Below are 25,998 nucleotides of genomic sequence, written 5' to 3' on the forward strand. Positions count from 1 at the left end.
AAGTTCTTAAATGTGCAAGGTAAGCTCAGAAGGCAAGTGTGCCGAAAACAATTTCCCTCATCATCCTCTACTTTATAAGTCCAGATTTTATAGAATTGCTTTAAAGCATGTCATGTATTTCTTGCCATCTGTTGTTTCATTCTGACTCATTTACTCTTACTTTACTTTAAAATAATACGAATTAAATAAATACAGAAGTAAAATCACACACACACAGTTACTTGTATCACTTCTGCTTTGTTCCATTTATATTGGGAAGTTTTATTATTACACTGATATTGTGAATAAGCATTTTGGAATAGACTTAACTTTAGATGAATAGTTTCTTAGGAATACATGCATGTATAAACATATATTTCTGTTCCTATAATTTCAGCAGCTTAAAATGAAGATAAAATAAATCCAAGATATAATATGTCTTGCATTATTTTAAATACATGTGGATTAAAAGACAGTTTCAATACTGTTTCTAGTTTTCTGCCAGATTCTTGATCACATTCAACAGCATCCTTACCTTCTTAAATATAGTTTAGGAATCTTTTTTATTTCTACTGTAAGTCTGTTATAATGGGGACTGTGACTCATTTATCTATAGCAGAGTCAGCTGTCACCTGACCTATGCAGGCAGCTACAGAGACAAGAATCCTCATTTGTGTAATAACCACTCACAGCTTTAAATGTTTTTATTGTGATGTATTCTTATATGGTAGCAAGCTAGAGAGGGTAGAGAAGTCTCAGCATATTCTCATATGTGTGTGACACCAGCCTTCCTCTGCTTTATCTTATAGGGTAAGTGTCAGAGAGAGAGAGAGAAAGAATGTCTGGTTAGTCCTGTTGTCCATCCTCTCTCCCTCTAGTTTTTCTCTCTATTCTCTGCTTTTTTTTGTTCTTTTTCTTCATCATACCTTAAAAAAAGTTGTAGATAAATGGAAATTTTCAACTACTCACTTCAAATGATAAATTTACATGGGTATATCCAGTTTCAGTGGATCTCACACTCCTATGTATGTAATGATTGCTAGAGATTCAATTCAGTTCAGTCGCTCAGTCATGTCCGACTCTTTGTGACCCCATGGACTGCAGCACCCCAGGCCTCCCTGTCCATCACCAACTCCCAGGGTCCACCCAAAGCCATGTCCATCGAGTAGGTGATGCCATCCAACCATCTCATCCTCTGTCGTCCCTTTCTCCTCCTACCTTCAATCTTTCCCAGCATCAGTGTCTTTTCCAATAAGTCAGTTCTTCACATCATTTGCCTGAAGTATTGGAGCTTCAACTTCAGCATCAGTCCTTCCCATTAATATTCAAGACTGATCTCCTTTAGGATGGACTGGTTGGATCTCCTTGCAGTCCAAGGGACTCTCAAGAGTCTTCTCCAACACCACAGTTCCAAAGCATCATTCTTCGGCGCTCAGCTTTCTTTATAGTCCAACTCTCACATCCATACATGACCATTGGAAAAACCATAGCCTTGACTAGATGGACCGTTGTTGGCAAAGTAATGTCTCTGCTTTTTAATATGCTGCCTAGGTTGATGATAGCTTTACTTCCAAGGAGTAAGTGTCTCTTAATTTCATGGCTGCAGTCACCATCTGCAGTGGTTTTCAAGCTCAGAAAAATAAAGTCTGTCACTGTTTCCATTGTTTCCCCGTCTATTTGCCATGAAGTGATGGGACCAGATTCCATGATCTTAATTTTTTGAATGCTGAGTTTTAAGCCAGCTTTTTCAGTCTCCTCTTTCACTTTCATCAACAGGCTCTTTAGTTCTTCTTCACTTTCTGCCATAAGGGTGGTGTCATCTGCGTACCTGAGGTTATTGATATTTCTCCTGGCAGTCTTGATTCCAGCTTGTGCTTCATCCAGCCTGACATTTGGCATGATGTACTCTGCATATAAGTTAAATCAGCAGAGTAACAATGTACAGCCTTGATGTACTCCTTTCCCGATTTGGAAGAGTCTGTTTTCCCATGTCCAGTTCTAACTGTTGCTTTCTGACCTGCATACAGATTTCTCAGGCTTGGATTACTGTGATTTTGAATGGTTTGCCTTGGAAATGAATAGAGATCATTCTGTCATTTTTCAGATTGCACCCAAGAACTGCATTTCAGACTCTTGTTGACTATGAGGGCTACTCCATTTCTTCTAAGGGATTCTTGCCCACAGTAGGAGATGTAATGGTCATCTGAATTAAATTATCAAGATACCTTTTTAAAATTATAGATTTCCAGGCCTTACTTTGAGCAATTGTTATTCAGTATATCTGGGCTGGACCTGAAACTCTGTTGAGGATTACCTTTTTATATTCCACTAATGGGGCTTCCCTCATAGATCAGTTAGTAAAGAATTTGCCTACAATGCAGGAGTCCCTGGTTTGATTCCTGGTTTGGGAAGATCCTCTGGAGAAGGAAAGGCCACCCACTCCAGTATTCTGGCCTGGAGATTTCCCAAAACTGTATAGTCCCTGGGATTGCAAAGAGTTGGACATGATTGAGCGATTTTTACTCACAGTTCTGTTCAATTCAGTCGCTCAGTCGTATCCGACTCTTTGCAACCCTGTGAACCGCAGCACGCCAGGCCTCCCTGTCCATCACCAACGCCCAGAGTCCACCCAAACCCATGTCCATTGAGTCGATGATGCCACCCAACCATCTCACCCTCTGTCGTTCCCTTCTCCTCCTGCCCTCAATCTTTCCCAGCATCAGGGTCTTTTCCAATGAGTCACTTCTTTGGATCAGGTGGCCAAAGTATTGGAGTTTCAGCTTCAACATCAGTCCTTCCAATGAACACCCAGGACTGATCACTTTTAGGATGGACTGGTTGGATCTCCTTGCTGTCCAAGGGACTCTCAAGAGTCTTCTCCAACACCACAGTTCAAAAGCATCAGTTCTTCAGTGCTCAGCTTTTTTTGTAGTCCAACTCTCACATCCATACATGACCGCTGGAAAAACCATAGCCTTGACTAGATGGACCTTTGTTGGCAAAATCATGTCTCTGCTTTAATATGTTGTGTAGGTAGGTCATAACTTTCCTTCCAAGGAGTAAGCGTCTTTTAGTTTCATGGCTGCAATCACCATCTGCAGTGATTTTGGAGCCCAGAAAAATAAAGTCACCCACTCTTTCCACTGTTTCCCCGTCTATTTCCCATGAAGTGATGGGACCAAATACCATGATCTTAGTTTTCTGAATATTGAGCTTTAAGCCAACTTTTTGACTCTCCTCTTTCACTTTCATCCAGAGGCTCTTTAGGTCCTCTTAACTTTCTGCCATAAGGGTGGTATCATCTGTATATCTGACATTATTGATATTTCTCCCAGCAGTCTTGATTCCAGCTTATGCTTCTTCCAGCCCAGCATTTCTTATGATGTACTCTACATATAAGTTAAATAAGCAGGGTGACAATATACAACCTTGCCGTACTCCTTTTCCTATTTGGAACCACTCTGTTGTTCCATGTCCAGTTCTAACTGTTGCTTCCTGACCTGCATACAGATTTCTCAAGAGGCAGGTCAGGTGGTCTGGTATTCCCATCTCTTTCAGAATTTTCCACAGTTTATTATGATCCACACAGTCAAAGGCTTTGGCATAGCCAATAAAGCAGAAATAGATGTTTTTCTGGAACTCTCTTGCTTTTTTGATGATCCATCGGATGTTGGCAATTTGATCTCTGGTTCCTCTGCCTTTTCTAAAACTAGCTTGAACATCTGGAAGTTCATGGTTCATGTCTTGTTGAAGCCTGGCTTGTAGAATTTTAAGCATTACTTTACTAGTGTGTGAGATGAGTGCAGTTGTGTGGTAGACTGAACATTCTTTGGCATTGCCTTTCTTTTATTCACTCACAGGACATCAGGGAACTGTACTCTCAAAGTACTTTTGCTTCAGGGCTCCCTGCTATTGCTATAAACAGGAACTAAGCATCATAATGTTTTTCTTGTTTTAAATGTATCAGTGTCGTCAACCAATCAGTTAAGAGCATTGTCTCAGAAATTATTGTCAAAAGCATGGGTTTTATAAATGTATTTGTAGACCACTCTTATACTCAATTAATCTATTTTGTTTATATTCCCACAAAATGGTGTGAGTTAAGTAACAACTTTGCTTCAACTGTAGGAGAATGTAAAAACACTCCAGGAGCGAAGTGTTGCTTATATCAACTCAGATTCATCTATAGAAGGTAAATTTTATTTTTGATTGTTATTAAATAGTATACCATCATTTAAGTCTGTACATTCAGTTTGTAAACCAAGGTTATCCTCTTCCTATGAGATACCTCAATACCTTAATTTTCCATTTTACTAGAGAGAAAATCATTATAATTCAAATGAATCAATGTGATTCGTAACTAAATGACTGATCCTAATTTCTTTATATTTACAATTTGCCTATTTTGAATTACTAGTATTTAGCAGCATTGATGGGAGGGGAGTTTGGAGGAGAATGGATAAATATATATGTATGGTTGACCATGTTTGCTGTTCACCTGAACTATCACAACATTGTTACTTGGCTTTAAAATAAGTTTGTTTTTTTTTTTTTTAAAGGAATATTTTTAATTAAAAACACTATGTGTTTTGAAGATATGAGATATTTTAGAGGGTGGTTAAACTTTCTATTGAATAACATTGAATTACTTGAGGTGCCAAAAAAAGGAAAAGAAAATCTCTATTATGTCATTACATTCTTCATATGAAGATAGTAAAAGGATTGGATTAAAATATTTCAGAAGAAATATTTTACAGAATATTTTATACAGAAGTACTTCCTGAATGTAATGAAACAGATTTGAAGGGAGCAAAATCTACACACTTCCTTTTGACTCTAGTATGTGACATTTGTGTCTCTAGGCTTTGTGTTATTATTTCTAGATAAATGTCAGAGCACACTTACTAGCTACTGACATGCTCTGGTCTAATGTCTGCTGTATACTATTGTATTAAATGAATGAGAGAATTCCCTGGGGTGGTCCAGTGGCTAGGACACCATCCTTTCACTGCTGTGGGCCTGGGTTTGATCCCTGGTTGGGGAACTATGAATGAAGAGAATGAATACTGTGGCCTTACCCCTTCCTTTGCCAAAGTCCCCCTAAGTGATACTGCCTCAGTGAAGAATGACTCTCACTGTTACTGTGGGAGCTGCCACCTTAGCAAACTCCAGTGTCCTAAGTGTGTCCTGCAGCCTCTCTCACCACTGAAGAATTATTTCCATCCTATTTTTGTTGTGGTGGTCTTAAATAATAGTCTTTATTTTTACACAAAGCGCTGCAAAATGATGCAGTTCCCCAAGGGTGACTTGGAGCTAGAAATTCCATCCTGAGTGTGAAAGTGTTAGTCGCTCAGTCGTGTCCGACTCTTTGCAACCCAATGGACTATAGCCCACCAGTCTCCTCTCCATGGAATTCTCCAGGCAAGAACACTGGAGTGGGTTGCCATTTCCTTCTCCATGTTTCCACCCTATTTTTAATTCTCTGGGAATGATGCATTCAATTTGAAGTTTATAGTATCTTGTTTGTACTTGGAAAATAAAGTTAGCATCAAATATAGATTGGAGTTTCGTTTGGAAGTATTAAAATACTTTATGTGTCTTGTGTATTTTTCAGGTAATTACACTCTCAGAGTTGACTGTACACCCCTTCTTCATCAACTGGTATATAAACTGACAAAAGAGGTATGTAGTAAATGTGTCTTAATTTTTTCTGATGGACAGTAAATAACTCTTGTTTTCTAAATTGGTGATACTTAGAGTGGAGAAAGGAACAGAGAGTATACCTTTGTAAGTATATGTTTAATGAGGATAATAAAAAATGTTTGTGTGTGTATCCCTACATAAGTTCTTACAGTTCGCAACTAGAAACCTGAGGTCATGTAGCTTATTAAAACCCATTAAATTCCAACATTGTTTAAACACAGACTTTCTGAAATTAACTGCTCCTTTTCACCCCACCTGCCCTGCAAAACCAGGACTCATTGACAGTTTCAAGCTCAGCTCTTTAATGCCTGTCTGCTCTTCTAAGGCCTCATTGTAGATCGTCTTGGACAATCTCCTAAGTACATGGCCAGGTTACTAACAAGTACAAATTGTAAATAAATAGGAGTTTGGGCTGGGATTCTTTTCCCCTGCCATTTGCAAAAGCATATTTTTCTATAAAGAGTATAATACACAAATGTTCATGTATATAAAGGTAGAAGTTGATGTGAAATAACATGCGGTTAAATATTGGCAAAAATGTAATTGTTCTGTCTCTTTTCTTAATATTTGACTTATCTTTTCAGATCTCCAGCCCTGATGATGGTTTTGAGAGTAAATCTCTTTATGAAAGCTGGTTAGAAAAGGACCCTTCGTCAGAAAGTAAAACTTTGCCTAGGTAAATCATTTGTATGCATGTTTTCTACCACAGGATCAGTTGAGTTCCCCTTTGCTCCTTGTTTCTCCAGACATGCAATTCTCAGATGTCTCAACGATTTGAGAATATTTTTGCAAATATTTAGTAAAAGATTATTAGGTATTACTTTGCATTCTTGTATAAAATTACATTCAGATATATATTAAATAAGGGCTTCCCAGGTAGACACCCTGCCAAAGCAGGAGACACAAGAGATACAAGTTTGATCTCTGAGTTGGGAAGATCCCCTAGAGGAGGAAACAGCAGCCCACTCCAGTATTCTTGCTTGAAAAATTCCATGGACACAGGAGTCTGGCGAGGTACAGTCCATAGAGTCACAAAGAGTCAGGTATGGCTGAGCACATGAATTATATGTATTAAATATATTAATAAATATAACTTCAAATGGTTATGATGAAGTAAAAAAAAAATGATGGATTATTTCTTTCTAAATTTATTAAGAAAAATCAGCAGCCACCAAGTTATATCTTTACCTGTAGTTTAGAATTTATGTAAGAATTAATTTTTACTTCTCATTTATACAACAGCTGTCTTGCACTTATTTTGTATTTATATTTGTTTTCAACTGCTATGCTATTTCTAAAACCAGCTGTTGGTAACAATTTATAGCAGATAAGGCTTGTGAGAGTTTAAATGTATCTTTATTATGTTTTAATTTGCTTGTTCAGAAATAAAAAAAAACACCAAAGTAAAAGATTAAAAAACATCCCAAGGTCTCAATCTCAAAAACACATCTAATAGTTTGGAAGTATATAGTTAGGTTCTTAATGTCTACATAATTTTATGTTCTGTTTTACTGATATCATTTTGAGTGAAAATCTTCTATGTCATTACATTATATATAAATATATAGGTATGTATATAGTGGCTTAATTATATGCAAAGAAATATAATTAGATTTATTTCTGAAATATACTAGGGCACATTTAGAGTCTTCATGATCTTAAATGTAGACTTTCTCATGGAAGTTTTCATACTAGACCACAGTTCTCTGAGGGCAGAGATCATATCTTATTATTTGTTTTTCCCTCAAAAAATACCATGAATGCTGAGGCCATAGTTACCAGGTTGCCCAATTTGGTGTCACTGCCCAACTCTGGTTGTAGTCAGTGCAGATTTATAGTTTTATTATAGGTATGAACAGATGTAATAGGAAAGTTCCTTTTTTTCCCACATTTTACTCAACTTTATTTTCTAAATTTTAAAATAAATTAAAGTTTATTTGTTATTATTTTAAAGAATAAAATTAAAAAAATTTTCATTGTTTGAAATCACCATATCATCAGGGTGTTGTTGTTGTTTAGTTGCTAAGTCTGGTCCGACTCTTTGCAACCCCATGGACTGTAGCCCGCCAGGCGCCTCTGTCCATGAGATTTTCCAGGCAGGAGTACTGGTTGTGGGTTGCCATTTCCTACTGCAGGGGATCTTCGTAGGAAAGTTTTCTTGAAGGTGGTATACCTTTTTTAATTTTTATAAAGGTACCATACAGTTCCTTGAACTTGTTGGGACAGGATTCATTGTCCCATCTATTTATATTATCTATTTTTGCATTTCTTTCTTTGTGTGTGTGTGTTATATTTTACATTTAGAATCAGCAAGCTGGGATCTGGAAGTGATTTTGAAGCTTATTTTCAGAGACTTGGGATTGCTTCAGGAAGAGTCCGTTACACTAAGAATAAGGTAAGCTATTTTCTTTGGGATTCTCCAGGCAGTAACAGTGGAGTGGGTTGCCATTTCCTTCTCCAGGGCATGAAAGTGAAAAGTGAAAGTGAAGTCGCTCAGTCGTCTCCGACTCTTAGCGACTCCATGGACTGCAGCCCACTAGGCTCCTCCGTCCATGGGATTTTCCAGGCGAGAGTACTGGAGTGGGTTGCCATTGCCTTCTCCTTATTTTGGATACATAGCACCTAATCCACATTCTTTTTGTTAGGAATTCTGTCATTTAGTTGTTGGGCACCGGGCACTGTGCCCTAGGAAGAATGCCAGGGATAGAGCTAGATTGCAGATCCCACTCTAGATAGACTGAGAAATAATTTGTGTTATTTTGTGAATGTTCACTGCCAGGGTTATTCAGTGAAGTGATAATGGACAGAGTAGTGCCAGGTGCCTAGCTGGTTATTATTGCCGAGAGGTTTGCATCCTTCTTCTGATGCAGGTGTTGTTGGAAAATTTAATTCTTTTCTGATGTGCCCCATTGCATCTCAAGCACATTGATGGTATGCAAGTATATGAGTTATGCAAACCTATAGCATTTTTGTCTATGTTATAAGTTATGTCATAAGTCATACTGAAGATTACATCAGTACACTTAGGTTTGTCAAAGATTTTACTAATTTTCTGATAAGTGCAATACACCAACATCATGCCTGTCTAGAATACATATCCCTTGCAAATTTGACTATCCAGAATACAACTAAGAACAGGGAAGTAAGAGAAAACAGCTGCAGAATAACCCAAAATAAGTGCGTAAATTGGTATACTGCTACTCATTACACTTCATTCATAAGAGATGTACTTTTGGGAATTCCCATCAATCAGCCTCCATGCTTCCCCTGCAGGGTGCACACGTTAGATCCTTGGTCAGGAAATAAAGATCCCACATGTCATGTGGCACAGCCAAAAATTTTCTTTTAAAAATCAAAAGACAAAAACAAAAACTCACCACAGTATACACTTAACACTGATGAATGTTATTAAATTACACCTCATTAAAGCTCCCTTTAAAAAAAAAGAGAGGCACTTTACCCTCTTTCAAAGCCTGTTCACTTTTATACTCTGTCATCATTCTGAACAAAGTGAGCTGGTTTCTAAGACAATGCAGATTAAAAGCAGAATGTTAGGTAAATGGAAGGAGATAGATACAGGGATTCCTTTCAGTGATATTAAAAGCAATAAGAATGATAGGTTTATATCAAAGAAGCAGATAGGTAAACTAACATTAAGAAAAGCAGATCTTAAGTAGTCAAAAATATTTACATAGAGTACTACCCTGTAACAATTTGTTTATAATGATAATCCTTAATTTTGTAACAAAGATTAGGTGGCATGTGGATATACATTGCTTGGGAATGCAGGCGAAGAGCTTAAATGTACAGCTGACCTTTAAACAACTCAGGAGACAGGGGTGTTAACCCCTGGAGAAGTTGAAAGTCATGTGTAACTTTACATTTGGGATCCTGTTGTGCTGTAGTACGTATTTATTGAAAAAAAAATCTGTGTATAAGTGAACCCCTGCAATTCAAACCCATGTTGTTAAAGCGTCAACTGAATAACCCTCCAGTTATTATCAATAACTAAGCTGCACAGAACCTTTCATTCTCAATCAGTTGATAGATAATTTCTAACTGTGCTGATATTCAATTTGAGTATGTACTCCTTGTCAGCAAAGCAATGAGGAAAATTTTCAAGAAGCAGTATTTTGAATGAAGGTTATATGAATTACTAAGTGAATAATGGTAAAATTTTAAGTTGGTGAACATTTCATGGTGAAGTCTTAGTGAATTAGCCTTAAGTTTTTCCTTCATTGTGATGAAACTCAGGGTACCATATGGTTATGTTTTTTAATGGAAGCATTTTATAATTTCATAAAATATTATAATTTGAATATTTAATACTTTTCTGTACTTGATCCCTCCCCACCTTTTTTTTTTCCAGAAAACAGATACTTACAGCAGCTATCCAATATACCATACAATTTATGAGACATTTGAGTTGGTAGAGAAGTTTTATGACCCCACGTTTAAAAAGCAGCTTGCTGTGGCTCAGCTACGAGGAGCATTGGTTTATGAGCTTGCAGACGCTAAAGTCATTCCTTTCAATATTCAAGACTATGCAAACACTTTGGAAAACTATGCAAGGAGTATCTATAATTCATCCAGGACACATGAGCAAGCGTGTAGAAGCCATGGAGTATCATTTGGTAAGAAATGGTTGGGCAGGTATTTTACAGTCATCACGTTAGAGCTTCAAAATATCATCTCCTGTCATCAGTGCACACAGTTTCATCCTAGAATTCATCCCCACTTCATTTCCCCATCCTGACTTCTAGACAAAGAACTTTAAACACCTGTTAAACAGTGCCATTTGGTTTGATATGTGTCAGATGAATCCATTGTGCTAAGTTTGTGCTGCAAACATCGGGCTGATAAATATTTTCCCTATATTGCTGCCTTTAAAAATGCTTTTATTGTTATAAGTACAATACTATTATAGTGTAACAATATTATAGAAAGATGGGGAAGTAGAGAAAGCCACAAATTCCGCTACATATATGTATTATAATTACTACCGTTATTATTACAGCATTTACCTATTAGTGTTTTCCTACATGGAGGATTTTTTTACATGGTTTTCAGCTTTTCTTCCTTTTCTGTCTTGCCTTTTTGTGGTTGCTGTTTCACACCAAGTCTCTCTTGCGAAGCAGTGATGAAATTTATTATAGCACAGAGTAGTGTAGGAGCATTAAGCACTGTGTCTTGAAGTAGTTTCCTGGCTCAGATCCTGGCTGTAATATTTAGTCACTGTCAGACCTTGGGAAAGTTATTTAACACCTCTACTGTCCGTTTTATTGTGAATAAAATAGGAAAATATGTTTCCAAGATTGTTGTGGAGATCCAGTTGGTTGGTACATAGAAATAATGGTGACAGACAGTGTTCATAATGTTAGCTATTATTACTGGTTTATTGTAGCCATTCTCTTTTACTGTTCTGTGAGTACATATTCTTTGTATATATCAAAGTTAACAGACACTTACTGAGTGTCTACTGTGTACCAAGTGCTCCGTTATTTCCTGGAAGATAGAAAGAAGTTTAAGAAATAGTCATTGTCCTCACAGAGCTTATATTCTCAGGGAGAAGGAGAAGACCAAACACAGGAGATAAGCTGTTAGAGGGATACACGGAGAGTACTATAAGGGCCCTGAAAATGAGTACTGGATGGTCAGTAATGGCTTCTGAATATAATTACGTAGCAATTAGTAATCTTCAGAAAGAGATTTAGCAGGAATACTAAGATCTAGAAATTGAAGCAAAGAAAAATTTAGAAAATGGTGCTTACATCATTATGACTGTACAGTCACTGCAGTGATGAGGCAAATGGAGAGATGAAATGAAGAAATAAGCAGAGCCTGAAGCAGGCTGGGAGTTTGGAGTCCTATGGCTGTCCAGCATCTATTTCTCTTCATAAATGCCCCAATTTCTTTCTGGTGAATTAGCCTTTACTAATTTTTATTATGTAGGGTCCACCTGAGAGACAGATTAAACAGTTGCAGCAGCAGGACTGTGTACAGAGTTGATGGATAGATGGATATACAGTTCTCTACATCCTGTTTATCAACTCACTGCCTTGTCTTACGTTCCTAAGACTCTACTAAAACTGCTCTTTCCGAAGGTTTCATTTACTTGTGCCACTAAATCCTAGGGACACGTTTTGATTTTTCTCTATTAATATTTTGACTTTTGTGTTTCATTTGACATTTAAAGTTTCTTCAACCCTCTTTCCCCTTAGCTTTCATAATATCTACTATTAGCTTGTTTGATTTGTACATAATATTAAAAGCAGCAACAATAATTGAAGGCCAAAAAAAGACCTTATTTCTTCTATTGAATGTGCTTATACTGAATGGATTACTTATTAGCTTTGTAGTCTCACAGAGATCCCATGTTTGGAGCTGTAATACTTTATCTATAAAATGAATATTGACTCCCCTGCATTATAGGATTAATGCAAGAAGCAAATCAATAATGTATGATAGTGTCCAGTTTAGAAAAGATGGAAAATGATGAACAGGTTTTATTAAAAATATGATACTTTCCTAATCCCTTTTCTTAGAAATTTTGTGAACTAAAGATTGATCAGACCAAACTGGACTCCAGTTATCAGAGTTTAAATGTATCAGCTTGTCTGTCACAAGTTGCCTTAAATAAGATCTTAAATGTACTACTTAAAAACTAAAAATGACATTATTTTATTCTGTAATAATTATAGGAATGAAGCTCATTTATAGTGTCTGGCATATAGTTGTCCCAATAAATAAGTATTGAAAGAAATAAATGAATGCTGTTTCTGATAAATTGAGGAGTTTTTATGTCCTAGATTCTTGAAAATTGTTATTTCCTTCAGAACCAATTTTGCCATTTTCAATTTTATACATTATTTCTTTGTTACAAGATATCCTAATACATTCCAAGGATCTGCAAGAAGACTCAGTAGAAAAATAGTTTCAATACCTATTGAGCAAGCTAGCATGGGGATGGCGGGAAAGTGAAGCTGAAATATGAAGCACTGGTGCTTAATAATTTCGCCTCTATTCTTCTATTTTTTAAGAGTCCTTATTTTCTGCTGTGAAAAACTTCTCAGAAGCCGCTTCAGATTTCCACAGAAGACTTTCACAAGTAGATCTGAATAAGTAAGTTTCAAATGTAAAGCTATCTACTGTTTTTAAAAGCAATGTGGTTAGTGGAATGAACTGTGTGCCCTCATAGGAGCATTCAATTCAGAGTCACTGCTACTCAGATTATGGTCTTCCAACCAGCAGCATCAGCCTCACCCGGGAGCTTGTTAGAAAGACACAATATCAGAGCTCGTGCCAGACCCACTGAGTTAGAATTCTGCAGTAGACTCTCCAGGTAGTTTGTATTCACTTTAAAGTTTGAGGCACATTGCTGTTGAAACATAAAACACTCATCTCATGGTGGGGGCTAAGGAGACGTCTTTTGAAGTTTGCATGGTAAGAATTCTGACTGCTGCTGCTAATTCATAATTCTGCGGGTTTAAGTGCATTCATAACCCATTTTACTACAGTACCAAATAGTCCTGTGAACAGTGTAGAAATTCTTTCTTATGCTTTTTTTTGCATCTTACCACTTGAAAACTGAAAAATAATTTGAGTTATACTCAAAGCATTATTTAACAAGCATAAACTGCACCACCTCACAGTTCATATCACTTTTCTTAATATTTTTAAAATTCATTCAAACAAGGTTCCCACCTCCCATCCAGGCAGAAAGCTGTCAGTCATTGGGAGGGCCCTTTCTCTCTCCCTATGGTTGTAGGACAACCTAGGGAACTTGCGCAGCACCCCAAAAGATTAATTTGGCAGATTCCAAGTGTGGAAGGAGCTCCCTGCCCACGAGGTACAGCTGTCGCTCTCCCTGCTTGGAGACTCCTGCAAACTCCCTTCATTCTGTGTTGTTCAGCCTTTACTCTGCTACTTTGCTCCATGGTGGAACTGAATGACTTATCAAGAACAGCTTGGCAGTCCACGCTGTCTGTCTTTGCAGGGTCCTGGCTCTCCTACAAAGAATTAAAACTGTCTTTTACTTCTTTCAGGAAAGTCTGTGGTCTTGAAAAAGAAATCAAACCATTTCCTAATCAGTCTCTCTGCCTATTAAAAATAATAGAAAGATGCGCCTGCTGTTATATGCAGCTTACCATATGAGCCTGGGTATTTAATATTCATTTTCTTAAAAGTCTATGATTTAGAAGTTTGTTTTCCCCATGCCTTATCCTTATTTAATAGTTTAAAATGTGGCTTCATGGTAAAGGTTTTAATTATCTGTTTTTTTATTCTCAAAGCCCTATAGCAGTGAGAATCATGAATGACCAGCTGATGTTTCTTGAAAGAGCATTCATTGATCCTCTTGGTTTACCAGGGAGGCCGTTCTATAGGTAAGGAGGCAACAGGTATTGCACTAAAGAACACCAACCATGTCACTCTGACCTAAACCAGCATACCCGAGGTCTGCACTAAAGGACACCAACCATGTCACTCTGACCTAAACCAGCATACCCAAGGTCTGCTTTAAACTACTGTGAGATGAGTGGAAAGTGGATATGTATACTGAAGGAAACACAGGTGAGATTATGCAGGTGGCGCTGTTGGTGAGGAACCTGCCTCCTGGTGCAGGTGGACGTAGGAGACGGGGGTTCGATCCCGGGTCAGGAAGATCCCCTGGAGGAGGGCATGGCAGCCCACTCCAGTGTTCTTGCCTGGAGAATCCCATGGGGCTACAGTCTATAGCATCACAAAGAGTTGGACACATCAGAAGAGACTTAGTGTGCATGCGAGACAGTATACTTTTTTTTCATTTATTCGGCTCGGCCGGGTCTCAGTTCCATCATGCAGGCCCTTTGTCTGTGCACACGGGCTTTCCAGTTGTGCCGCATAGGCTCAGGAGCGCGTGGGCGCTGTAGTTGGGGTGTGTAGGCTTCGTTGCTCCACAGCACGTGGATTCTTAGTTCCCCCACTGTGGATTGAACTCCTGTCCCCTTCATGGCAAGGCTAATTCTTAACCACTGGGCCATCAGGGAAGTCCCATAATAGTGTAATCTGTAATATCAGAAAAATTAATTTCATACCCTGTATTGCTTTGCTACAGATATAAATGGCAAATGATAGTTGAAAAAGACTCTTTGCGACAAAATCTAAAAGACAGAATCTTAAAGGGGATCTTATAGCTCATGTGGTTCAATTTTCTGCATGAATCTTTTCTGTAGGATTTCAGGAAAATGGTTATCCAGCTGCTGTTTGAATCTTCCAATGATGGGAGACTTGCTACCACATGAGAAAGTTCATTCAATTATAAGAAAGATCTACTTAATAGAAAGTTTTCATCATAAAAATATATTTCCCCATAATTATCTCCCTCTGACCTTGTACTGCTCTCCAAGTCAAGTAGAATAGTCTCGATCTATTTCCATATAGCATTTAGGGTTTCAGAAGATGGGTGCCATAGTTTCCTGTAAAGAATTGTACTTTTTTCTCAGTGTCTTGGCTGCTTTTGGATAGTCTCCAGTTTTTCAAAGTGTCTTTTAAGCTGTGGTTCCTTGGTAAAAATTAGAAAGGCCCTAGAGTCAGAAATCTATGTTCTAGTTCACTTGGCACGTGTGTGATTTTACAGCAAGTCATATCTAGGGCTTGCTCATCTGAATTAGGAGGGTGATAACAAGCTATTTTACAAGGCTGTTTAAGTCAAGTGACACAAACAAAAGGTAGCTCTACATATTCCATTCCTTATAAATATTAGTAATTAGTGTTAACATTTAACTGATTATAATCCTAGGCCTTTAGAACCCATCTCTGCCAAATACCAAGTGTCAGCTGGGCAAACTACTTCTCCAATACTCAGATTCCTAAGCGGTAGATGGAGATTACTGTGCTTATACCCCATAGGTTTATAAATTTAAGGCTTGCAGAAGATTTAGCTCAGAGAGGGATACACTGGGTACATAGTTGCTGTTTTTAGTATGTGTGTTGCTGAAGCGAGCACAATAGTTGCTGTTTTTATAAAATCTTACATATTGTGAAGATAAATGTTTATTGATACAAATAAAATAGCAGCCATCAGTTAAGTATTTCCATAAACCAAAGATTGAAAGCCAATTTATAGATTAATCTTTTTTTGCCTGTGAGTCCATCTTTATATATATATTTTCAATTTATATGATTTATAAACAGAATATCTCATTTTCAAATTCAGGCTCTGTGGAGTTCCATAGAATAAAAAGGGGCAGTGCTAACACCTAGATGTTTCTGTTATTTCCTTCAGAGAAAATCAGAGATGAGAGTTTGGTGTTAAATTTTGAATGCAGTTAAGTACATGTTAGGTTTTTTATTTATTCATTTGTATTTACATAAATGGGACCATATATCACCTTGCAACTGCTTTTTTTGGGTAACAATTTCCCTTAGAGGTTTTTCTGTGTCAGTATATATAGTTTTAGCTATTCTCTCATCTGTTTCATTGTTTTCCATTATATGGCTTGCATGTGTAAATTTTAGTCCTTATTGAGTTTTTAATTAATTTGTTTTTTCCTGCAATTACTTACTATTAGAAAAGTACTGCTATAAAATGTCCCCAAGACCTACTTGAACATTTAATATCTCTAGAATCAGTACCTGGGATTTCAGGGACAAAAGGTTAAACATTTTAAATTTGATTAAGTAGTTGACAAACTGTCCTCCAATTTAAAATATACATTGGGAACTGTTCATTGACCACGAAGGCTGTATTCTAAAGTGAGGGAGAGGCAGACCTCACCGCCCTGAGACACAGAATCAACAGCCACAGATGGAATGGTTTCCTCTGGGAAAAAACCAAAAACCCTGAAAACTAAGTGAGCAAGTCCTCCACGTCAGGCGAAGGAGAAGAAGGCCGCGTGGGTGTGGAAGGGGTAGCGCAGGCTACTGCCCAGTCTCACCGCAAATCCCACTTCATTGTCAGGAGGGAGCTCACAGACCTGGAGCTTCCCTCTGGGGAGCAAAGAGTTTGTCCCCAAATGAGCCACCTGACCTGTGCCTGAGGGTGAGCCTCGCCGATATCTGGCCTTGAGAACCAACGAGGCTGCATCCATGAGACCAAAGGGATGCACAGAGGCTGGAAATGGCTCGGGCCAAAAGAACTTTGCTAGATCACCTGCCACCGGCCCCAGCACAGAAGCAGCCCTTGAGTATCCCCCGGATTCTACGTGAAAGGGGTTCATTTGTTGATCTTAAAGCACTGGCTCGAGGGACGGGGACCCTCTCTGGGGTGGAGGCTGGTGGGTAGTCTGCTCTTCCTCTGCCTTGCTGAGGCTGTGGGCACCATCTTTCCCCTCTTCTTCCCTGAAGGCGATGGTCTTCATGCGATCCCTCTGCTGAGCTCCAGAGCGCCAGTATCTCCAGAGGGAAGCTTTTATCTGCATGTGGTGGTACTCTGGCTTCTGCATCTGGTGTCCTGGTTTTTCCAGCTGTCGCCAGCAGACACACTCCTTGATTGCCTGGCCCAAGGTTGGGAGGGTGAGGGGGGCTTGCATTCCTGAATCCTATGGGTCTGTAACAATTGGAGAGACAGTTGTCAGAGAGCAGACTGAAACATACCTCGGGTCTTTCTGAGGAAGAGGCCCCTTTGCCTGGCCAAGAGCTACGGCCTGAACAGCAGGGTTTCACTCCGACATGCTTCTAGAAGTCTGCAGGGCTGCCCTCAGGTAGTGAAGGCTGGTGGAAGCGCTCTCTGCTCCTCCTCTGCCTCACTCCAGCTTGACCCTCTCTCAGAAGGGAGCTTATACCGTTTTCTGGCCCTCCGATTTTTGAAGCTGCTACTGGGGACGCCTCTACATTTTCTGACTCTGGTGACCAGAGGGAAGTATGCTTGCAGCTCTCAAGGGGGTAGATAGGAAAAGAGAGGCAACAGACCCAGGGGCTGTATTCTGGGGAAGGAGGCCCATAATCCTGTAAGCACAGATCCAGGCTGAGGGGGAGGACTCTGATTCTACCCATGTAAGTGCTGGCTGTAAAGCAGAGACCCAGGAGGCCGGTGCTGTCTTCACGCTCTCTCTCGGCCATGGTCCAGGAAGCCAGCATCTCTCGGGGGAGCTCTTAGAGATGTCTGGTGCCTCAGCTTCTGTGGGTGCCCTGATCCCCTGGCTCTGGTGGCCAGACAGGATTGCTTTCCTTGGTCCCACAGGGTTATGATGATCTCAGAGTCAGTGCATGGCAAGCTACCGCCTGCAGTCACTGCACAGGTGGCAGACGGAAACACAGCCCATCTTTCTGTAAAAGAGGCCTGTTGGCTTGTCTTAGAGCTTCATCCCAAGGCACGGGTTTTTAGGCTTCCCAGGTGGTGCCAGTGGTAAAGAACCTGCCTGCCAGTGCAGGAGATGCAAGAGATGTGGGTTCAGTCTCTGGGTCAGGAAGATCCCTTGGAGGAGGGCACGGTAACCCAGTCCAGGATTCTTGCCTGGAGAATTCCATGGACAGAGGGGCCTGGCAGTCTACAGTCCATAGTGTCATCAAGAGCTGGACACAACTGAAGTGACTTGGCACACCTGCACCAAATAGAAGGTGTGGAGTTAAAAGAAAGAATACGTTAATGCAATTGAGAAATGCACTGGCTTTTTCGCAACGGGTTTGCCGCCAGGACACAGGTGTCGTGAAAACCACCGTTAAACCTAAGCCAAAATGGGAAAGGAGAAGACCCACATCAACATCGTTGTCATTGGGCACGTAGATTCAGGGAAGTCTACCACGACTGGCCATCTGATCTACAAATGTGGCGGGATCGACAAGAGAACAATTGAAAAGTTCGAGAAGGAGGCTGCCGAGATGGGAAAGGGCTCCTTCAAATATGCCTGGGTCTTGGACAAACTGAAAGCTGAACGTGAGCGTGGTATTACCATTGATATCTCCCTGTGGAAATTTGAGACCAGCAAGTACTATGTTACCATCACTGATGCCCCAGGACACAGAGACTTCATCAAAAACATGATTACAGGCACATCCCAGGCTGACTGTGCTGTCCTGATTGTTGCTGCTGGTGTTGGCGAATTTGAAGCCGGTATCTCCAAGAACGGGCAGACCCGTGAGCATGCCCTTCTGGCTTACACCCTGGGTGTGAAACAACTAATTGTTGGCGTTAACAAAATGGATTCTACTGAGCCACCCTATAGCCAGAAGAGATACGAGGAAATTGTTAAGGAAGTCAGCACCTACATTAAGAAAATTGGCTACAACCCCGACACAGTAGCATTTGTGCCAATTTCTGGCTGGAATGGTGACAACATGCTGGAGCCAAGTGCTAACATGCCATGGTTCAAGGGATGGAAAGTCACCCGTAAGGACGGCAATGCCAGTGGAACCACCCTGCTTGAAGCTCTGGATTGCATCCTGCCACCAACTCGCCCAACTGACAAACCCTTGCGTTTGCCTCTCCAGGATGTCTATAAAATTGGTGGTATTGGTACTGTCCCTGTGGGTCGTGTGGAGACTGGTGTTCTCAAACCTGGCATGGTGGTCACCTTTGCTCCAGTCAATGTAACAACTGAGGTGAAGTCTGTAGAAATGCACCATGAAGCACTGAGTGAAGCCCTTCCTGGGGACAATGTGGGCTTCAATGTCAAGAACGTGTCTGTCAAAGATGTCCGTCGTGGCAATGTGGCTGGTGACAGCAAAAATGATCCACCCATGGAAGCTGCTGGCTTCACAGCTCAGGTGATTATTTTGAACCATCCAGGCCAAATCAGTGCTGGATATGCACCTGTGCTGGATTGTCACACAGCTCACATTGCTTGCAAGTTTGCTGAGCTGAAGGAGAAGATTGATCGTCGTTCTGGGAAAAAGCTGGAAGATGGCCCTAAATTCTTGAAATCTGGTGACGCTGCCATCGTTGATATGGTTCCTGGCAAGCCTATGTGTGTCGAGAGCTTTTCTGATTATCCTCCCCTGGGCCGTTTTGCTGTGCGTGACATGAGACAGACAGTTGCTGTGGGTGTCATCAAAGCAGTGGACAAGAAGGCAGCTGGAGCTGGCAAGGTCACCAAGTCTGCCCAGAAAGCTCAGAAGGCTAAATGAATATTATCCCCAATACCTGCCACCCCAGTCTTAATCAGTGGTGGAAGAACGGTCTCAGAACTGTTTGTCTCAATTGGCCATTTAAGTTTAATAGTAAAAGACTGGTTAATGATAACAATGCATCGTAAAACCTTCAGAAGGAAAGGAGAATGTTTTTGTGGACCATATGTTTTGTGTGTGGCAGTTTAAGTTATTAGTTTTTAAAATCAGTACTTTTTAATGAAAACAACTTGACCAAAAATCTGTCACAGAATTTGAGACCCATTAAAAAAAGTTTAATGAGAAAAAAAAAAAAAAAAGAGAAATGCACTGGACGGGTTCACTAGCAGACTAGACAAAGCAGAAGAATCAGTGACTTGGAACACAGGCAGTGGAACTCACAGAGCAACAAAAAGTAAGAAGGGTTTTTAAAAAGTGATGACAGTTGAAGGGACAACTCTGGGACAACATCAGGTGGAACAATGTGTGTCTTATAGAGGTTCCAGAAGGAACTGAAAATGTCCCTAACCTGGGGAAGGAAACAGACATCCAGATCCGGAAACCCAGAGAGTGCGAATAAGATGAACTCAAAAGATCCCCACCCTAAGACAAGCTGTAATTAACATGTCAAGAAAGTTGTTAACAGGAACAGTGGAACTCCCCTGGTGGTCCAGTGGTTAAAACTTGACGCTCCCTCTAGAGGGGGCATGTGTTCAGCCTCTCATCAGGGAGCTTAGATTCCACGTGCCATGGCAAGGCTGATTTAAAAAAAAAAAGTCTCAACAAACTGGATACAGAAGCAATATGTGGCAATATAACATAGCCCATATATGACAAAACCACAGCTGCCTTTATGCTCAATGGTGAGAACCCCAAGGCATTTCCTTTAAGATCAGGAACAAGGCAAGTATGCCCACTCTCACCATTTTTATTCAACACAGTATTGGAAGTCCTGGCCGTAGCAGTTTGGAAAAATAAACAAAGACATCCAAATCAGGAAGAAATTACTGTTACTATTGCAGAAGAAAATCCTAATGATTCCACAAATAAACTTGGGTTGGCCAAAAAGTTTGTTCAGGTTTTTCTGAAAGGTCTATGGAAAAACTCAAATGTACCTTTTGGCCAACCCAATATTAGAATAAATGAAATCTGTAAAGTTATAGGACACAAAATCCATGTACAGGAACCTATGGTGTTTCTAAACACTGATGATAAGAAGAAAAATTAAGGAAACACCTCATCTACAATTTTACCAGGTTTTCTTAATTCTTGAATCAATAATATTGTACAATACTCCCCCTCTACAGTTCTCCAGAAGATGGCATATGTACTAAGGAATACCTGTGACCTGTATCTCTAGTATCTCAGCTTATATATAGGTCAGACTTAATGTTTATAAACAGTTCAGCATGTATACCTGTTTCATTAAGGACGATCCACTTAGGGCCATACTAAATTTCAAGAGCCAAAGCAATAAATCCTGATATACTCTGGGAAATCTAAATGATGTCATTATAAATGTCTTTGATCATTAAATCTTACAGAAGAGTTCTATATTTTGTCATATAGTAGCTTTACATTCTGAAGCAGCTCTAGGGTTTGACTGTTAGGCCTAATTCCTTTTTTTTTTTTTTTTTTAAAGAAGGGATCTGAAGCACTGCCCCCGGCCGCCCGCAGCTGCCTTTAATTTACTTTGTCTGTGCTGGATCATCCTTGCTGAGAGCAGTCTTTCTCTGGTTGTGGCAAGGGGGGCCACTCTGATAGTGGTGCCTGGGCCTATTGCAGTGGCCTCTCTCATTGTAGAGCATGGTCTCTGGGCTGTGCAAGCTCGAGTGAGTGTGGGCTCAGCAGTTGTGGCACACGGTCTTGGTTGTCCCGCAGCGTGTGGAGTCTTCCTGGACCAGGGCTTGAACCCATGTCCCCTGCGTTGACAGGTGGATTTCCTTAATTACTGGACCACCAGGGAAGTCCAGGCCTAATTCCTGATAAGAGTGATTAATCCAATATGTCCCTTTCTGCAAGGTAGAATTCCACACAGTGGAGAGAGAAGTTTCTTGATCTCCTGAGCTACTTATGACATGAAGCAGGAAATCAGGTGCAGACTTTCCTTCTAGATTGGAAATAAGTGTGTCTTTGTGGGCAACCCATATATAGCTGCTTTACCTTTGTGGAATGGGCTTTGTTATCCTTACTAATTATGATATTTTTGAAATATAAGCTACTTTGCTTATTGCTTTTTAATTCTGAAGAATATTGGGAATAACTGTCATTCTTGTGGAATCTTTAAAAAAGGCAACACAAATGTAATTATTTTTTAATCTCTTATTTTAAAATATCCATAAATTATCCATGCTTTATGGATGTCTGTGGATGTCTAGGCAGTTAGACAACTAATGCCTATAACTTACAGGAAAATATCTGCTTATTTCCAGCTGCTTGGGTTGATAACATGATATGATTTGCTAGACAGATCTTATCAACTCCTTTCTTTGCTTAAAATTATACCATTGCCTAAGTGTCTCAAACCGACAACATAAGGTTTTACTTTGGAGTAACAAAAGTAGATGTCAGGAGGAGACACAATATTTCATTATGAATGCGATCTAACAAAGACACCACAAAAGAGAAAGGAAAAGCATGTGAAATGTAATGCATGAGTACTCTTTAGCTCAGCCTGTTCTCTGTGTTTTTTTCTTTTAGGCACATCATCTTTGCTCCAAGCAGCCACAACAAATATGCTGGTGAATCATTTCCTGGCATCTTTGATGCTATGTTTGATATTGAAAATAAAGCAGATCCTCATTCAGCCTGGAAAGAAGTGAAGAAACACATTTCTATTGCAGCCTTTACAATCCAAGCAGCGGCAGGGACTCTGAAAGAATTCTTATAGTAAAGTCTCAGGTAACTGGCTGCCATTAAAAGTCTGAGGATAAAATCTATCTTTCTGATAACACATAAAGCCAGAGTATGCTAAAAGTTTGCTTTTAATGTCATGTTTTGACTTTAGACTTCCAGCTTGTTCATCGGTAAAGAGATTTTTGGCTCTAAAAATTTAAAACTTCATCGTCAAAGTGCTAATCCAATAAAACAAACCAAAGAACTTCATCATTTGTAGTAGAATGGAGTAAGAAATGGCAACCCACTCCAGTATTCCTGCCTGGAAAGTACCATGGACAGGGAAGCCTAGCTGGCTACTGTCCAAGGACATGACTGAGCACGGACATGCATGCATATGGAGAAAGAGATGAAGTAAATGAAAATTCCCCAAAATACAATATGGCAAGGAACTTAAACTCTTCATACATTGTTGGCTAGAATGTTAAACAGTTCAACCACTTCAGAAGACAATCTGGCACTTTTTTATAAAGTTAAATATATACTTATAGCTCAAATTCTACTTCCAGGTATTTACTAAGGAAAAGTAAAAACGTGATCACCAAGACTCTTGACGTTCATTGCAGCTTAATGGGCAAATAACTAAGGAAAGATTGAATGCAGAAGGAGAAGGGGATGACAGAGGATGAGATGTGCTGCAGTTCACGGGGTCGCAGAGTCGGGCATGACAGAGCGACTGAACTGAATGTAAATGTCCATCAATAGATGAATGAATAAACTGTTGTATGGACTCAGCAATAAAATGAAAGAATTGCCAGTCCATGTAACATTATTGGCAGACTTTGTTGAGGGCAAGAAGCCAGATGCAAAAGAATGCTTAGTATGAGATTCTTCTTAATACACGAAGAAGCAAAGTGGTATTAGTTTCAAAATGGTATTAGAAATTATATCAATGATTGCATGGGTCAAGTAAGGGTCAGGGAGATTTGTGGCACAGAGGGAAGTTTCTGGCATTATGGGAGTTTTCTCTATCATGATCTGGATGATGTTTATACAGGTATACATATTTGTCAAACCTCATCAAATTGTCCACTTAATATGTGTAACAGCGATACCTTAACAAATGTTATTACCAAGAAACAAAATCTGACAAGCAAATTGGAATAGCTTAGTTTTCCATGTTTTCTCATAATTTTTAGTAAGTCAGTTATTGAAAAAAATATTGAAATTCTACCTTTCTCTAATAAATATCATAAAATTTAGCAGAATACATCAATTTTTTTCCTAAAAGGAAAGTGATTGAATTGTCTCCTAGCTTGCTTTCTCTTTATTTTGACATTTAAAAATAAAATTATACAAATATGCATGTAATACTGATATATATGTATATACACATATATAAATATATACATTTTTAAGCTTTAAAAATCCTTCTGTGAATGGAGAGTTTGTGGCTAAATTTACACCCTCCCTGGCTTCCTCCTGCTGCCTCACCTTCTGTGAAATCATTATGGAGTACAAATGGAAAGAAAAGTGTAATAGCTATGCTTTTGATAGCTTCAGCCTTACTGGATAATATGTCTGACAGGTGAAAATAGTTGACCCTTGAAGAACATGAGGGTTAGGGGTGCTGACTCTGTGCAACTGGAAATCCATGTATATAACTTGCCAGTTGGTCACTCCATATCCTTGCTTCTGCATGCATGCGTTCAACCAACTTCATGCATTCGTGAAGTACTGTTGTATGTATTTAGTGAAAAAAATCAGGTAAACAGACCTGTGCAGTTGAAACCTGTGTTGTCCACACGTCTGCTGTAGTTGCCACAAATCTTCATACTCAGTCCTGTTGAACAGAATCATACCAGCTTATACAAACTTTCATGAAGGGCCTAATGATTCAGAATTGTGGGTAATCTAAGATGAAAGCTTCCTAAAGCTTGGTTGTTCAATTATTTTGCCAAAAAGAGAAGCAAAATCAGATGAACCCTCATAGGGAGGCAGGCACACTGACTACAATCAGAAGCTTTAAAGGACAATAAAAGATAGTACTTATGAAATAAAAAATTTATAAATCATATTAGACCTTTGTAAAGATTGTTTTAGCAAACATAGGGATATAATTTTCTACTGTTATGTTCAGTTCAGTTCAGTCGCTCAGTCGTGTCCAACTGTGCAACCCCATGAATCACAGCACGCCAGGCCTCCCTGTCCATCACCAACTCCCGGAGTTCACTCAGACTCATGTCCATCGAGTCAGTGATACCATCCAGCCAACTTATCCTCTGTTGTCCCCTTCTCCTCCTGCCCCCAATCCCTCCCAGCATCAGGGTCTTTTCCAATGAGTCAACTCTTTGCATGAGGTGGCCAAAGTATTGAAGTTTCAGCTTCAGTATCAGTCCTTCCAATGAACACCCAGGGCTGATCTCCTTTAGGATGGACTGGTTGGACCTTGCAGTCCAAGGGACTCTCAAGAGTCTTCTCCAACACCACAGTTCAAAAGCATCAATTCTTCAGCACTCAGCTTTCTTCACAGTCCAACTCTCACATCCATACATGACCACAGGAAAAACCATAGCCTTGACTAGACAGACTTTTGTTGGCAGAGTAATGTCTCTGCTTTTGAATATACTATCTAGGTTGGTCATAACTTTTTTTCCAAGGAGTAAGCGTCTTTTAATTTCATGGCAGCAGTCACCATCTGCAGTGATTTTGGAGCCCCCCAAAATAAAGTCTGAGACTGTTTCCACTGTTTCCCCATCTATTTCCCATGAAGTGATGGGACCAGATGCCACGATCTTCATTTTCTGAATGTTGAGCTTTAAGCCAACTTTTTCACTCTCCACTTTCACTTTCTTTAAGAGGCTTTTTAGTTCCTTAGCATAAAACTTATTTTAGGACACAGGAGTAATTGTATTTTCATTTTTGACTTAAAGCACTGGATAGTAGGGACAATATTTGCTTATGACCCAGAAGTCACTCTTTACTACTGTCCCAAGTGGGTAAATCTCTATGTATTTTGGGGCATCAGTTTCTTCAAGAGTGAGGATTGTTAAGGTTCCATCCAACTTCTATTACATCATTTCTAAAGAGGACAAAATAGAAAAGTTTATAAGTCTTATGTTTTGCCTACTGGTAGCTTTCTAGAAGGAAGACATATTGCTGAAGCATCAGGTGTGGTTAGAACTCTGAGTTTAGAGAAAAATAGTAACCTTTGCAACTTAATGTTTACTAAAGTGGTAAGTTATTTTGTTTCTATCATTTTTAATCAACAATTGATTATTCCAACAGAACAACAATTATTTGCATACAATGTAATAAACTAAGGACATTAGATAGTGAATGTGTCCAACCACATGTTCAACACACAAAATGTTCATTTGAACTACTTTTTAAGTCTTTTTTTTTTTCTGTAGGATGATTTTATCTATGAGATGTTCATACTTGCAAAAATACATGGAA

General features: G+C 39.4%; 1 protein-coding gene and 1 pseudogene across 2 annotated transcripts in view; both read left to right on the forward strand.

The window, feature by feature from the left end:
• The window catches only part of NAALAD2 (N-acetylated alpha-linked acidic dipeptidase 2), a 51,202-nt gene extending 28,608 nt beyond the window's left edge, over positions 1–22,594 (forward strand). For both annotated transcript variants that reach the window (XM_068979089.1, XM_068979090.1), the window contains 8 exons: positions 4,108–4,171; positions 5,594–5,661; positions 6,267–6,358; positions 7,987–8,077; positions 10,052–10,316; positions 12,723–12,804; positions 13,974–14,066; positions 22,405–22,594. In XM_068979089.1, the coding sequence (XP_068835190.1) occupies positions 4,108–4,171; positions 5,594–5,661; positions 6,267–6,358; positions 7,987–8,077; positions 10,052–10,316; positions 12,723–12,804; positions 13,974–14,066; positions 22,405–22,594 (945 nt within the window). The remainder of the gene's footprint in view (positions 1–4,107; positions 4,172–5,593; positions 5,662–6,266; positions 6,359–7,986; positions 8,078–10,051; positions 10,317–12,722; positions 12,805–13,973; positions 14,067–22,404) is intronic.
• LOC138083287 (elongation factor 1-alpha 1 pseudogene) lies at positions 18,294–20,003 on the forward strand (annotated as a pseudogene).
• Positions 22,595–25,998: the final 3,404 nt, after the last annotated feature.

This window comes from Capricornis sumatraensis, chromosome 8, assembly GCF_032405125.1.
Source record: "Capricornis sumatraensis isolate serow.1 chromosome 8, serow.2, whole genome shotgun sequence".
In the NCBI taxonomy this organism is placed as follows: domain Eukaryota; kingdom Metazoa; phylum Chordata; class Mammalia; order Artiodactyla; family Bovidae; genus Capricornis; species Capricornis sumatraensis.